Source organism: Ascaphus truei, chromosome 5 (assembly GCF_040206685.1).
Source record: "Ascaphus truei isolate aAscTru1 chromosome 5, aAscTru1.hap1, whole genome shotgun sequence".
NCBI lineage: Eukaryota > Metazoa > Chordata > Amphibia > Anura > Ascaphidae > Ascaphus > Ascaphus truei.
The window spans coordinates 106,817,790-106,833,098 of NC_134487.1; the positions used below are offsets into that span (position 1 = coordinate 106,817,790).

The 15,309-nt window shown below is 44.4% G+C and overlaps 1 protein-coding gene across 1 annotated transcript in view; it reads left to right on the plus strand.

Annotated features, from left to right (window-relative positions):
• Positions 1 to 11,988, plus strand: part of LOC142494660 (uncharacterized) — a 37,917-nt gene extending 25,929 nt beyond the window's left edge. Inside the window, exons 2-5 of the mRNA XM_075599092.1 lie at positions 7,128 to 7,286; positions 7,369 to 7,622; positions 7,707 to 7,878; positions 11,925 to 11,988. Coding sequence (XP_075455207.1) covers positions 7,128 to 7,286; positions 7,369 to 7,622; positions 7,707 to 7,878; positions 11,925 to 11,988 — 649 coding nt within the window. The remainder of the gene's footprint in view (positions 1 to 7,127; positions 7,287 to 7,368; positions 7,623 to 7,706; positions 7,879 to 11,924) is intronic.
• Positions 11,989 to 15,309: the final 3,321 nt, after the last annotated feature.

A 15,309-nucleotide genomic window follows, 5' to 3' on the forward strand; every position in this document is an offset into this window, starting at 1 on the left:
ACCGACAGCAATTGTTATGGGTAGCTCACTCTATTCCGTTAGCGGGACATCAGGGGGTCACCAGGATGCGAGCCCGGTTATTACAGCGTTACTACTGGCTGGGAGCATCCTGGGATGCGAGCAACTTCTGCCGCTCCTGTGATGCCTGCCAGCGAGTGGGTAAGGCGGGCGACCGTGTGAAGGCACCCCTGAGACCCCTACCGATAATAGGGGAACCCTTCCAGAAGGTAGCGATGGACCTTATAGGACCCCTCATGATTCCTAGCAGGTAAGGGAAGCGCTACATCCTCACGGTGGTGGATTTTGCCACCCGGTACCCTGAGGCAGTAGCGCTTGGCACCATAAGTGCCAAGACAGTGGCAGCAGCTTTGCTGAACATTTTCTCTAGGGTAGGTTTCCCTAGTGAGATCCTAACCGATCAGGGGTCGCAGTTCATGAGTGAACTGTTACATTGTCTCTGGGATGCCTGCGGTGTACAGCACCGGCGCACTACCCCTTACCATCCCCAGACAAACGGATTATGTGAGAGGTTTAACGGTACCCTGAAGCAGATGCTTCGGACCTTTATAGAGGCGGAGGGGAAAGACTGGGAGATTCACCTGCAGCACTTACTGTTTGCATACCGAGAGGTACCGCAAGAATCTACAGGCTTCTCCCCCTTCGAGCTACTATATGGCCGCAGGGTACGTGGACCTCTGGACCTATTCCATGAGGGATGGGAAGGGGAGACTACTGCTACTGATGCTTCAGTGATCCAGTATGTAGTAGATCTCAGAGACCGGTTAGAGATGCTCATGGGGGTGGCCCAGGACCACCTCAGGGCTGCTCAGACCAAGCAAAAGCAATGGTATGACCAGCAGGCCCGTAGCAGAGAATTCATCCCAGGACAGCAGGTGCTTGTTCTCAAACCCACTCGGGAGAACAAGCTGATGGCTGCCTGGTCGGGACCGTACTCGGTTATCCGAAAGGTGAATGAGTGCAACTATGTTGTACAGGTAGTGCCGGAGAGGCACAAGACATACCACATTAACATGTTGAAGGAATACAGAGTACCGAGTACCGAGTATGGGAGCAGTGCTGGCCATTTATAGCCCACTGCTGGAGGATCCGGCGAGCAATGCTCTGCCTGATCTCCTAGGGGAGGCTAGGCAGGGAAACACTGTGGAGCAGGTGGAGATAGGGGCACAGTTGAGTGCTAGGCAGAAGAGAGAAGCCAGGGACATGCTACCTCAGTTTAGCGCCCTCTTCACTGACATGCCAGGGACCACACATCTCACAAAACACCCAGTGCACACAGGGGACCTGCAACCTCTGCCTAAGCACGCTTATAGAGTGTCAGCAGAGGTCAAGACGAGCATGGAGAGAGAGATAGAGGAGATGCTGACCCTAGGGGTAATTACTCCGTCCCAGAGCCCTTGGGCAAGTCCAGTAGTCCTAGTTCCTAAGAAGGACAAGACCACCCGGTTTTGTGTGGACTACCGGTTGCTCAACGCTGGGACGTGTCAGATGCTTACCCCATGCCCCGCATGGATGAGTTACTAGATGAACTCGCGGGGGCAAAGTATGTGACCACCATGGATTTGAGCAAAGGCTATTGGCAAATCCCACTGACCCTGGAGGCTAGGGAGAAGTCAGCATTCATCACTCCAAGTGGCCTCTATGAGTTTTTGGTGATGCCATTTGGGATGAAGAATGCCCCGGCTACCTTTCAACGCTTGGTCAATAGGTTACTGGAAGGGATGCAGAGCTATGCCAGGGCGTACTTAGATGACATTGCTGTCTTTAGTAGTTCCTGGGAATCCCACATAGGACATGTAGCTGCGGTGCTGGATAGGATCAGGGAGGCTGGGCTTACCTTGAAACCCACTAAGTGTATGGTAGGGATGGCAGAAGTCCTGTACTTAGGGCACAGGTGGGTGGAGGGCATCTCAATCCAGAGCCAGCCAAGGTAGAAGCCATAGTTCAGTGGCCTGTTCCAAAAACCAAGAAACAGGTCATGGCCTTTTTGGGCACCGCAGGGTACTATAGGAAGTTTGTCCCACAGTACAGCGCCGTGGCCAAACCCCTGACTGATCTGACTAAGAAGCAACTGCCTGTGCGTATTACCTGGACTACTGCCTGTGAAACTGCTTTCCAGGCACTGAAAATTGCGCTTGGCTGCCCCAGACTATACCAAGCATTTTCTCATTCAGACTAATGCCTCAGACTTTGGTATTGGAGCTGTATTGAGCCAGGTGGGGGACGACGGCAAAGAGCACCCTGTGGTGTATCTCAGTCGCAAACTGCTCCCCAGGGAGGTGGCATATGCCACCATTGAGAAGGAGTGCTTGGCCATTGTGTGGGCACTCAAAAAGCTCCAGCCCTATGTATATGGGAGGGCTTTCACAGTCCTCACAGACCACAACCCCCTGAGTTGGCTACAGAGGGTATCAGGGGAAAATTCCAAGTTGCTGAGATGGAGCTTGGCATTGCAAGAATTTGAATTTACCATTCAACACAAAAAGGGCAGTGAAAACAGCAATGCTGATGGACTTTCACACCAGGACTATCCCTCTGAGACTGAATTCATTAATGGTGCCAGCAGTGCCTCACTCCCCATTAGGGCCAGTGGGCCACAGGTCACCCATTAAGAAGGGGAGGTGTAGAGGGAGAAAGGGGGTGGCCCGGTATTAAAGGGGTTGCACCCCATTTGGCCATCCCCTGACCTCACCAGGGAGACAAGGGGTTAACTGGGCTGAGGTCCAGAAATGTGATTTAACCCTTGTTATGACATGAAAATGTGTATTCCCCTGTTCCCATGCTTTACTGTAATATCTGGTTTAATCAGTGTCTGCATCACACACACACTAGGATTCATCGGGAGCACAAGGGTTAATAGTTCTTTAGTGATTATAGCCCTTTGTGTAATTTCCCGCCTTTTCAGGCACCATTTTGCAGGGTCCCATAGGCCGCCATTGGGGCTCCATGTGTTTCAATGGCGAATCTTGCTGTTTGGGTCCTGTTTCCTGTGAAGACCAGCAGATGGCGTCCTAGAGGAGGAGTGGCGGTTTCCCATTGTAAGTCAATGGGCCCATTGACTTCAATGGAGATCCCTCGAAGGAGCTTTCCAGGAACGAGTTGGCTGCCGTCCAAACTGCAAAACCACAAAGCGGATACATTTTCAATAAGAGAGCTTTGATCACTTAGCAGTCAAGTTCAATGACAAGTGGCGTGGGAATAAACAGTTCTAGAGCACATAGAAATACAATTCTTTTTGCCCCTAGTTCCTAGGCCTCCCCCCACTCGACCACCACCGTGTCCCCGAATCCTCTACCCCCGATAAGGGTTGAACCGAGAAGAGCGGGTCGCGTCATAGGTTCCAATGGCGGCGGCAGAAACAGCTCAAGAAAACGGCTAAGTGTGAAAAGCTGAAATTTAGGAATCCATAGCTCTGGTTCCGGAGGGTCCAGAGAGCCAGGGTTTGGGGTACCTGTAGTCACTGCTCCGGCATCGCTGCAGAACCATCCTTGACCTTCTTGGACCAACCCGACGGAGTATGGACCCCCTTGAAAGATCGGGACTTTTCCCATAGACTCCAATGGCGGCCAATCTCTATTGACCGGCTATGGCGGAAAACCCCCATCGACTTCAACGGCGGCGTAGCCCCGTTGAAAGTCTATGGCGGCAGATTCCCATAGCCACCAGCGGCGGCGGTTTGCCATTGAAAATCTATGGCGGCGGAGCCCATTGTTTTCAATGGGGATTTAGTGAAAAACCATGATTTAATTTACACCGGAGTTTTTTGTATTAAAATAGGAAACGGTTTAAGGTGTATTTGTGTAACTCTGGTTCCAAAGGTCGTAGCAAGTCGCAAATTGGACCATATGGTGTCCCAGTTCCGGCATTGAGAACTGGGAAGTTTGGACCCGCTGCACCCAACGAAACAGGATATTTTAATAAGTTTGTGTTTTATCTTTAATACTGTGTCCCAAAGCAGGGATAAAACCCAGAGGAAATTCCTTTGTATACCAGGGTAGCATATGGCCAGAGAGGCGACCCAATGTCTAGGACTTAAGTATTGTTCAAAGGATTTTGTCACCCTCACTGTTTACCTGAGGGCGGAGACGGCTCAAACTAGAACAGTCTGTAAGTGTCCCATTTCACACCTCACAACAAAGAATATCATGCCAGGAATTCCATTTGGTAGACTAGCTGGCATTCCTGATGCAGATGAGGGGCTACAGAAATGAGACCCCAGAGTTCTAATGCGCATGTGCCAGCTAGCAGGGGGGCATGTATCAAAATGTGTTCCCACGTTAAAGAGTGGCTAGAGGTAATTGAAGACCAATCACCTGTACTCAATGTTAAGGATAGGGTACAAAAGGTTTATAAACTGTTGTCCACCCTTTATCCTTTGTCTTCTGATATCATCTGAATTGTTACCTGATTGCGAGAGAATTGCTATGCAACATACTTCTCATCCCCCATCCCCCAAGGAAGTGTACTTCTTGTCTTGTTACTGTACTACACTGGCGACACGTTTTATTGAAGCACGGCTAGCACCGCAAGCCGGGGGATGCCCCGGCGTGCTAGCCGCACTCCCTCGGCGGTCACGCATCATCGGGAGCCTGCGCCCCCTGCACGCGTGTCCAGGGCTCCCCGAGGGAGCCCTGGTGTCCCGCGATGTGGGGGATGGCGGCAGGGGGTTCCGGGGGACCCGGCGGACCCGGCAGCGGGAGGGAGAAAATCCCGATCGGAGGGTGCTCTTCCGCAGCTTCGGCGCGCGCCCGGCACCCTCCGGCGCGCACCAGGTTACTGCTGCGGCCGAGAACGGGCAAATGCTCGAATAAACTCGGCCGCAGCACTATATCGTGTGTTCACCTATCCTAAGGAATAAATATACTTTATTATATCTAAGCCTCGTTCAGTTGAAACCCAGTATTTGGTGTAAATTACAACCTGTCATAAGCTATCGTCACAGCCATTAATGGAGTCTCGAACGATTTTCGTTAAAGGATCTGAAATTGAAAAATAGCACTGCAATTCCTCCACAATAGTCCTTCTTAAATTTTCAGGAAGCGCCCTTTTTTTGCGATTTCCTTAGTAGTTTACATTTTTGGCCCAACCGCAGTACACCAAGTAGGACACGTGATGTTTAAAAATTAACATGCCATATTTCTGGGGTAAACAGCACTCATCACCCTATACTTCTATCTGAGTGCCAATGGCAGCTCGCGCAGGATGATGTCGGGCACCGTATCGATGCAAGCGTATGTAGGTTGGATTCTGGGAGCGGGTGTGCTTCTGCGAGCGGGTGTGCTTGTGGCGGCGGGCAAGGATAGGTTGTCCGGGAGGAAGCTTTCCTCCTGTCTTGGTCGCCGTGTTGTCTCCTGGTGGGGTCTTGACGGCGTTGTCATGTTATCCTCCTCGTCAATGGCATACATGTACACAAATTCTTTTGGTGGAGGGGCTGCGCTTGGTGTTGGAAGGTGGTTAAGGTCCCATTCATCAAATCCATGCCACCCTCCTGCTCCGGCGTCGGGGATACAGGGGCATGAACACCGAGCAAATTATGTATCTCCGCTATGTCAGTCTCTATCTTCTCCATCCGTTGATCCATCTTCTCTATCCGTTGATCCATCTTCTCCATCCGTTGATCCATCTTCTCCATCCGTTGATCCATATTTAGCATGGTCTCTAAAAGAAGATCTATCTTTACCAGCATAGTAGAGTTCCCGGGGATATCGACACTTAACCCATTCAGCATTCGGTCTAACGAGCTGGTTCTTGTGCATGGGGTGCTGTGGACATCTGGGTGGATGGGTGCTGCGGAGGATTAGATTGGGGTTCCCTGGAGAGAAGCGGCAGCGTCGTCGAAGAAGGATGGAGGAAGTGACCTGTGGATTTCCGGGAGAGAAGCGGCAGCGTCGTCGAAGAGGAATGGAGAAAATGACCTGTGGATTTCTGGGTGAGAAGCGGCAGAGTCGTCTAAGCGTAATAGAGAAAGTGACCCGTGGATTTCCGGGAGACCAGCGTCAGCGTCGTCGAAGAGTAGGGGAGAAGATGGGCTGTGGGTTTCCGGGAGAGCGGCGGTAGCGTCGTGGACGAGTAGTGGAGAAGATGGGCTTTAGGTTTCCGGGAGAGCAGTGGCAGAGACGTCGAAGCGTAATCGAGGAAGTGGCCTGCGGGTTCGACTGGCTGCCATTTGTTTTGCCTTGAATTTCACCGAATTTCTTCTTGACATAATAAGGCTTAATAAGGTATTAAAACCCTTAGCCTTTGGGGTCAGCCGAAGGTTTTCTCTATTAGCCTTAGCCTGTCGCTTTGGCCTTGGCTTGGCCTTGGCTTGGAAACGAGTGCCGCCTTTCGCTTTTTCTGTGTGATAGGCACGGCAGAGGCGAGTGGCTTCCTGCATCCGTAGAATTGGGGTTGATCCATGGAAGCAGATGGCACAATGCAGTATCTGGACAAGGGCTAGTTCAGATACAGATCATCGAGTGGTGGGCTATGTAAAGTGTGTAAAGTGTGTAACCTTTTATGCATGGCAATGAGGTACAGGTGTTAAAAGTGGGCGTACTTTAATGTGAGTCTTTAACGTATAAATACACCATCCATTTTGTGGATTCACTGCACAGTGAATACACATCGACTAAACATCGAATATACATGCTTGTGCTTGTATTTTTTTCTACTCGCAGCTATGCCTGTTAAAAAGATTTCAAAGGATCTCAGCATGAGAATTAAGGAGATGTACAAGAGCGGACAACGAATTGCAGATATCCAATGCTGGCTAGCTGCTTCTGTCCTCGTTGTGCCATCAACCACCATGTGCTATCATGCACACGGAAAAACCAAACAACGCACGAAGACACCAACGGTAACTAATGCGTAAGTATATTTATATAACAATATAATACAGTATATTTATTATTGTTTGTATTGCTGCATATTAATATAACTATATAGTATAGATCTATCTGATTTTATAGTTATTTCGGTATATTTATATAACTACAGTATATATTACAGTATATCTATCTATTATTGTTTATATTGCTCCATGTATAATTGTTTACTGTAAATGATGTGCTGCACTTGTGGCCTACTGCACTGTAACTTCTGGATTGTTGTTTTTCTGTACACTGTAGAGAGACAACTCTTCTGGTCGACAAAATAAGTGAAGAGAATGATGAGAAGAGTGCCTTAAGGGTCAAATACACTCTGCAGCAAAATCACAATCTCACTGTATCTGAGACCAGCATAAAGAAGATGAGACGCAGAATTGGATGGAAATATGAACGTGTGAGGTTAGTACTGGACAGTACAGGAGGTTAAAGTGTTGATTAAGAAACTGTACTGTACCTATAAAATTATTCCTTGTCATTACAGAGCGTACCCTATGATAAGGGACGTTAACAAGATCAAGAGAGTGGTCGAGGCCCAGGCATGGATCGACAGTGGAGAAACTTTCCAGGATTGCATCTTCACTTACGAGTCTACTGTATCGCTGGAGAGATTTGCCACCTTTGCATTTCACAAAAAAGGTCGCATATCTATGAAGCCGCGTTCAAAACACCCAGTGAAGATGCATGTGTGGGGTGCCATCTCTCGGCGTGGACCAGGATGCATTGTCATCTTTGAAGGTAAAATAAGTCACACGCTTTTGCCTTATGCACTCTACTGTACTAGTGTGCAGTTTTTTGAAGACTTTTCTTTTCTTGTTATAGAAATCATGAATAAAGCTTTTTTCCAAGAGCAAATTGTGCCTGAGATTGGGGAATACATCACATGTGAGTTCCCAGATGGTCACCGTTTCAACCAGGACAACGATCCGAAGCACACCGCGTCAACAGCCCAAATTCTTGAGCGTGGTATCAACTGGGTGAAGACGCCAGCGGAGTAAGTGCGGTAACCGTGTCTCATTTTTCCCCACTGTTTTTACTGTGTACTGTATCTCTTTAACTAATTGTCCTTTTTTCCCCCTCCAATGACAGATCGCCAGACTTCAATCCTATCGAAATGGTCTGGCATCATCTGAAGGACCATATCCGAAAAGTCGTGAAACCCTCCAAAAAGGATTAGTTGGCGCAAGGCATAATCAGTTTTTGGAACGATGTACTCACCGTGGAACGATGCAATAAATATATTGACCATATTGCGACTGTGTTGCCCATTGTGATTGCGCGTAATGGGCAAGCATCAGGAAGGTAGTATGGTATAGTACTGTACTGTCATATTGTACTGTAAGTACAGTATGATACAGGTAAGTATGGTAAAGATTTTTTCTTTCCTGAGAACAGCACTAGCCACTTGGTTACAAAGTATTTAACAATAGCTACAGTATACAGTAGTTCCAGTATAGACTAGTTTGACAGTACTATCTGCATACTGTAGTCCAATATGGAGTAGCTATACAGTACACAATGCCATAATATAGTATGCACATAACTGCACTAATTTTTTCTTTTCTTGTCTTTTCAGAAAAAAAGGATGGACTGGGGGAGAGGGGGGGGTTTCATGTGTAAAGTTTGTGAACTGTGTGTACAGTTACATAGTTACATAGTTTCATAGTAGATGAGGTTGAAAAAAGACATAGGTCCATCAAGTTCAACCTATGCTAAATTTAGACATCAGATACTTTATCCTATATCTATACTTACTTATTGATCCAGAGGAAGGCAAACAAAAAACTCCATTAAGGGGAAAAAGTAATTCCTTCCTGACTCCAAGAATTGGCAATCGGATTAATCCCTGGATCAACATCCTTGCCATGTATACTTATTTGGTATATCCATGTATATCTTTCCCATCTAAAAAGATATCCTACCTTTTTTTGAACAAATCTATTGTATCTGCCATGACAGTCTCCATGGGTAATGAATTCCACATTTTAACTGCCCTTACTGTAAAGAACGCTTTCCTTTGTTGCTGGTGAAATTTCCTTTCCTCCAATCTCAAGGGATGGCCCCGAGTCCTTTGTACTACCCGTGGGATGAATAGTTCTTTTGAAAGCTCGTTGTATTGTCCCCGAATATATTTGTATATAGTTATCATATCCCCTCTTAGACGCCTCTTTTCTAATGTAAATAAATCTAATTTAGCTAGCCTCTCCTCATAAGTTAGAATGTCCATCCCCTTTATTAATTTGGTGGCTCTTCTCTGCACTCTCTCTAGTTCCATAATGTCTTTTCTTAGGATTGGTGCCCAAAATTGTTCTCCATATTCAAGGTGTGGTCTTACTAATGCTTTGTAAAGGGGTATAATTATGTTTACTTCCCTTCCATCCATTGCCCATTTGATGCAAGATAAGATCTTGTTTGCCTTTGCAGCTACTGCATGACATTGAGCACTATTGCTAAGCCTGCTGTCTACAAGCACTCCTAAATCCTTCTCCATCAAGGATTCCCCTAATATATCTCCATTTAATTTGTAAGTCGCCTTTTTATTCTTGCATCCCAAATGCATAACCTTACTTTTATCTGTATTAAACCTCCTCTGCCATTTACCTGCCCACGTTTCCAGTCTATCCAAGTCCTTCTGAAGAGAAATTACATCCTGCTCTGATTCTATTACCTTACACAATTTAGTATCAGCTGTATCATTTATATGATCAAATGTCCCTGCGGACTCTGTTATGTGGGGAAAAGCACAAGAATGTTAAAAACGCGTTTTATAGAGCATAAGAGCAAAATCGGATTACATGCAGAGGACACTGTTCTCATAAAACATTGCGCAGATTTCAACCATACTACATCTTCTTTGCGAATTATGGGTATAGAACATGTTAAGATAGCAAGAGGGGGGAAAGAAAAGGATACCATACAGCTACAACAAGAGGCTTATTGGGCGTATACATTGAATACAGTTCACCCATATGGGCTCAACGATTATTTATCCTTAAATAGTTTCATTGAAGATAGATAATGCTTTTACTACTGTTTGCTCCTGTTCTCCTTATATGCTTAATATCTAGTAAATTACCTTTGGACAATCATACCTTCATTTTTAATTTTTATATTTACACTGATCACTATGGTTTTCATATCTGGGTTATTTTTCTGTTTTATTGTTGTGCTTACCATTTCTCCCCCTTCTTTTTCATGCATGAACCTCGAACAAATAGTCACCATCACATCCCTATTGCAAGCTTATCTGGACATGGCATTAGTTACAAGCTACGCTCAACCCGCAATTAAAGGGTTAAACATGAGGAGGAGCAACCATCTCACGATGACATCGGAGTAACAACAAGCAAGAGAGGCACTCAATGGCTGTTTGCCAGTTGCTAAGTGACAAGGAGGAGTTGGATTCGCCGATTGATGACATCAACGGAGCGACATTACCCAGGAGGATAGACCACGGACGGTGGTTTCGTTGCTAAGGGTTACAAGGAGGAGTTGGATTCACCGATTGATGATGTCATCGGAGCGACATTACCCAGGAGGCAAGACCACGGACGGTGGTTTTGTTGCCGAGGGTTACAGGATACAAGGAGGAGGAGCCATCGACTGATGATGTCAACGGAGCGATGATAGCATAGATGCTAGCCGGATTAAGTTTTTGCGGTCAATATGAATATACGGGAACACTGTTAATAATATGCAATGCTTGCCAGAAGCTAAAATGATGGAGTATTAGGGTTAGGTGATTCATTGATGATATGACTTTTATTGCTGCATGTATAATTATGAAGGGAAGGGAGGTGGAGCCTTAATTATGTCAATGGATGATGATTAGGCAGTTCCACAAGTGTTTAAGCTGAACAATTAGAACAGGAAGCACTGTGGGTAATTATGGGTGCTATTTAAAGATTCATTGGTGTTCTGTTTATTAAGCCACTTTTTGCACTTGCCAAAGACCTTAGGGTCGAAACGTTGTGTATGCTTTAATAAATCTCTTTATTTTGGAAATCCGTGTGCCCCATCTTTATTCCTTTTTGTATGCCGTGGATTGGATGCAGCCGATCGTACATTGATGGGAGCACCGGTAATTGTATCACTCTTTATCATATTGTGGTGTGCAGCATTTACTCTTTGTTATTTCCCATTGAAACAACATACAGTAAGCCCACCCCTACCGAAATTCAGCTACTGGGTTGACAGTTTTACGATTTGGAAGAAAAAAACAACCATTCGTGACGTTAAAGTCTGTCTAAATATATGAAAGACCTTATATCTTAATTTCTCTAATACATAGACAGACGCCATCTTCACCATGATGTCTGCGTACTTCACACACACGCCTTCATCAAAAATGTGTAAGCCTAACGTCTATCTGTCTTTCGCACCTCTTACCCATGCAGTGTGTGGTATGATTTAATTTGCCTTATTGCAATGGTGACAGATATCCATTTGTTACTCTTATGAACTGCTGACAGGCCATTAGTTTCTAATATTTAATATAGCCCTCCAACGATGTGGTGACCTGTTTGTCACCTCTCTCTGTGATGCACAGTAGGTATCTCAAGAATATTCTAGATTTATTTGAGGTTGAAAGCCTAGGATCTGACAATTGTCCCCAGTCTTCTAAACTACACATTGTTCACTTTTAGTGGGACATCAGTGATAAACCCCATTACCTCTATTTATAGATCAGCACATACATAGGAAGGGTCTTGAACTATCATAAATACAAATCCTTGTATTTTTAACATAATTTCTAACCAACGTTAAGCCCTGAAGTACCAGATTGATTAAAATACTTAATATACCCCCACCATTTTTATTACAATGTAAAATAAAAAATAAATGAAAGAAGAACATCCTTCATTTAATCCCTGCCACATGGCACAAAAATAAATAAAATAAATGTCAAGCAGGAACAATAAATGTAATCTGGAAACAATGGATCCTCCATTGATTGAAGAGCAGTGTCCAGTGACACTGTGTTTTAAGTATTTATTTTAAGATGTCTTCTTGCTTTTCTTTTCTTCTTTTGTCTTTCAGATCAAATAAGGCCTGTGACATCACATTTGAACCAGTCATATGTAATCCCCTGATTTTTGCCTGAAAATTACATTTCAGACAAAGATGAAGCAATCACATGGAACATCAAGCAACCCGATTGGTAAATGTTCCATGTGATTCATTCCCTTTAAAAGGTGACCTCACAGGGGGGTTCTATTGGCACGTTACTGGGAAATTTAACCTGAAGAGAGATACTGGCATCCCCTACAGAGGTTTGTAACACAGGAAGCAGGGGGGATCTAAAATGAATGGTGTTCAGATTCAGAGACCCCCGGCTTCAAAACTATTTTGAAAAAAAAAACTGTGACATTTTAAGCTGCCATTATATATGGTCCTTTTCTGTGACTGATCCACTGATATTTACGGCCAAAGGAACCGAACAATCTGGGGTGGATTCAAATACACCCACAAATTTCACCCATCTCTAGATCTGACTAAGGGCAGCTTTTGTAAGGTGCTCAACATCATAGTGTTATTATCATGTGCTAACATTAACTGAGAATCTCCGTTGTTAGGTAAACTGCTCATTACCATACGATTTGCATATAAGTAAGCCTAAAGTCGTTTAAAATGTATCATTCCCTTATTTTTAAGGAAAATGACTGACTCTCATAGCGCTCAGCACCTTTGGGGATATCCGTTACGGATATTGATACATTAAAAATAGATATTGTCATGTTAAAAATGGAACGACCTTCTGAGGATCTGGCCCTTAGATTGTAAACTCATTGGGACAGGGTCTCCCTTTGCCTCATGTTATCATTTATTTGCTGCTATTATCTCCATTCCATGTACTTTATTTTCCCTGTATAGTAATTTTATAAAGCACTGCAAACACTGTTTGTGCTGTATAAATAAAATGATGCATGCATTTAAAGAAAAAGATGCAGTCCCATGTACTCTAGAACAGGAGTGCGCAAGCTTTGTATCTCGCACGACACTTTTCTTCTATTAAATAAGTAGCACCCCCTGTCCTCAAGCGATGGCATAACGAAGGCCAATCACATGCAAATGAAATGCACGCTAAACAGCACACAAGACTGGCTTCTAATTTGGCAAAGGCACAATGCCAGGGAAAAGCACAGGGCCTCGTACTTGCTCTACGGCATCTCCTCCTCCTCATATCTGTGATGTTGTGACATCATGTGACATCACAATGTCGCGTTGTGTAATAGCAGCGTGTCATCGCTATCAGAAGATGCAGGAGGAGAAGCCAGAGAGAAGGAACGAGGCAGTTACAGAGGCCCCGCACTCTCCCCCAGCAATCAGTTTAAATGTTGTGGGGAAGAGCGTGGGGCCTCAGTAAGAGGGGTGCTCGGTTTGGCGCCACTTTGAAGGTTTAGTTGCACCCCCCAGTTTGCGCACCCCTGCTCTAGAATACCTACAACAGTTGTTTTCAAACTTTTTTTGGTTATGGAACCCCAAAATTCGATCGTAAAATTCTTGGAACCCCAACCTTCACTACCCATCTCTCAACTGATTGCTGAATCTCTGGATTGGATTCTACAAATCCGTGCACGGGTTATCCAATGGCGGTTTTTAACAAATCCATGCGGATTGAAACTGTGCAGATTTTATACCGTGAAACGATTTTTTTGGGGGGTTGCAGCACATCAGCAAAACTCTGTGAAACGACTGTGGGACGGATTCGCCCATCTGTACACTGTACACAGTGTACATTGTTTTGTCAAAAGACCTTTTTTTTTCATCACAATTCACTGCTTACATATAATATGGTTGCCAATAACTGCATTAATGTTATTTTGTCAGTAATTTACAATGATTGCATAATAAACTAAGATATGGATGGTTCAATTTGAGGGCAGTGGCAGAAATATAAACATAACCTACTGTAACAACTTACTGATAAAAGATATCAAGCACATGGGAAAGAATTAAATATAACTAAGGTAACATTCCTGGTCAAGTATAATTCTCAGAATATTAAAGATAAGTACTTAAATCACTGTAAAGCCTTACTTTCTCATTTTAATTCATTTACTTTTTAATTTCTAATTTAATATTAATTCTACACATCATCATTTAGTAAAACAAATATAATATGTATTTGTCCTTTTATGGGGTTTTAACTAATTATCCTAACCACCCAAGTACTTACAGCATATCAGAAGTATGGGTGATAGGCAGCACCATAAATGGAGAGGATTTTAATGGAAGTGTGTGCAAGGGAACTAAGAGGGACCTCAAGCCCTCCCAACAAAGTCATGTATAGGTACAGTATGGGGATTCCCAGCACACAACAATAGGAAAAATGACAAAAGCAGGTTATATGCCAATTGAAAAATAATTTGTATTAGTGGAACATTAGATGATGCAACAAGCAGTACCACAAAGTAGGCTATAGAGAGCGTGACTCGTTAAACATATTAATACAATATCAATAAAGGGAGGGGAAGGGGAGGGAAGGGAAAAACACAAGAAGGGGGGTGGAAGGGGAATACGAAAAACAAGCGTAAAAAGATGGAAGGATCAATACAAGGGGGACACATTTCGGGGCCTAAATCGCTCCGTCTTCAAGTCCGTAGTTGCACACAAGGTAAACTACATAATGATCATGGAAAAACTCTCCTGTTTAATTCAGGACAGATACAACAGATTCCTGACCGTTTGGGATCCCTGGGCGACATATTGGGAGCAAAATCAAACTTGATAGCTGGACGATAGCACTAAGGTGTAAGTTGATCTAAGTCCTATTTTTGGAAATATAATTCTGTAAGTTATTAAGTATGTCTATCAATAAATTGCCAAATGGAAATTATTCCCCCCCCCCCCTTCCCCGTCTTTGTTTTCTGTATCCCCCCTCCTCGTCATTTATAATTTGAAAACCCAATAAAATGTAAGTTTAAAAAAAAAAAGGATGACAAAAGACACACAACAAAATAAACAGGACTAGCGCCTTTAAGTTCACTAACTAGACTGGCCAGTGTTGGTGTACTGAGCAAACCCTGTGTGGCAGCCACCTTCTCCAATCCACCTAACAAGAGCTGGAAACAGAACTGAAAACAAAAAGAAGATAATTCCTCCCTGAGACCAATTCCCTAAAACAGGGATCCCCAAATTCAGTCCTTGAGGGCAACCAGATTTTCAGGATAACTCATCACCAAACAAGGTCCTTTATTAATAATTTAAAGAGATGAATGAGTTAAATATTAATTAGAGAAATCTTAAATACCTGGAATGTCAGTGGTTTTTGAGGATTTCACTTGGGAAGCCCTGACCTAAGGTCTCTCCTTATTGCAGCTGCAGTTTAATCTTCTGATTTGGCTGACAATTAACTCCTTCTTGCCTATGCCTCTCTTTTCTGCCTAAAGCCTGTGTCACACCTTGTGTATTACGGCAGGCA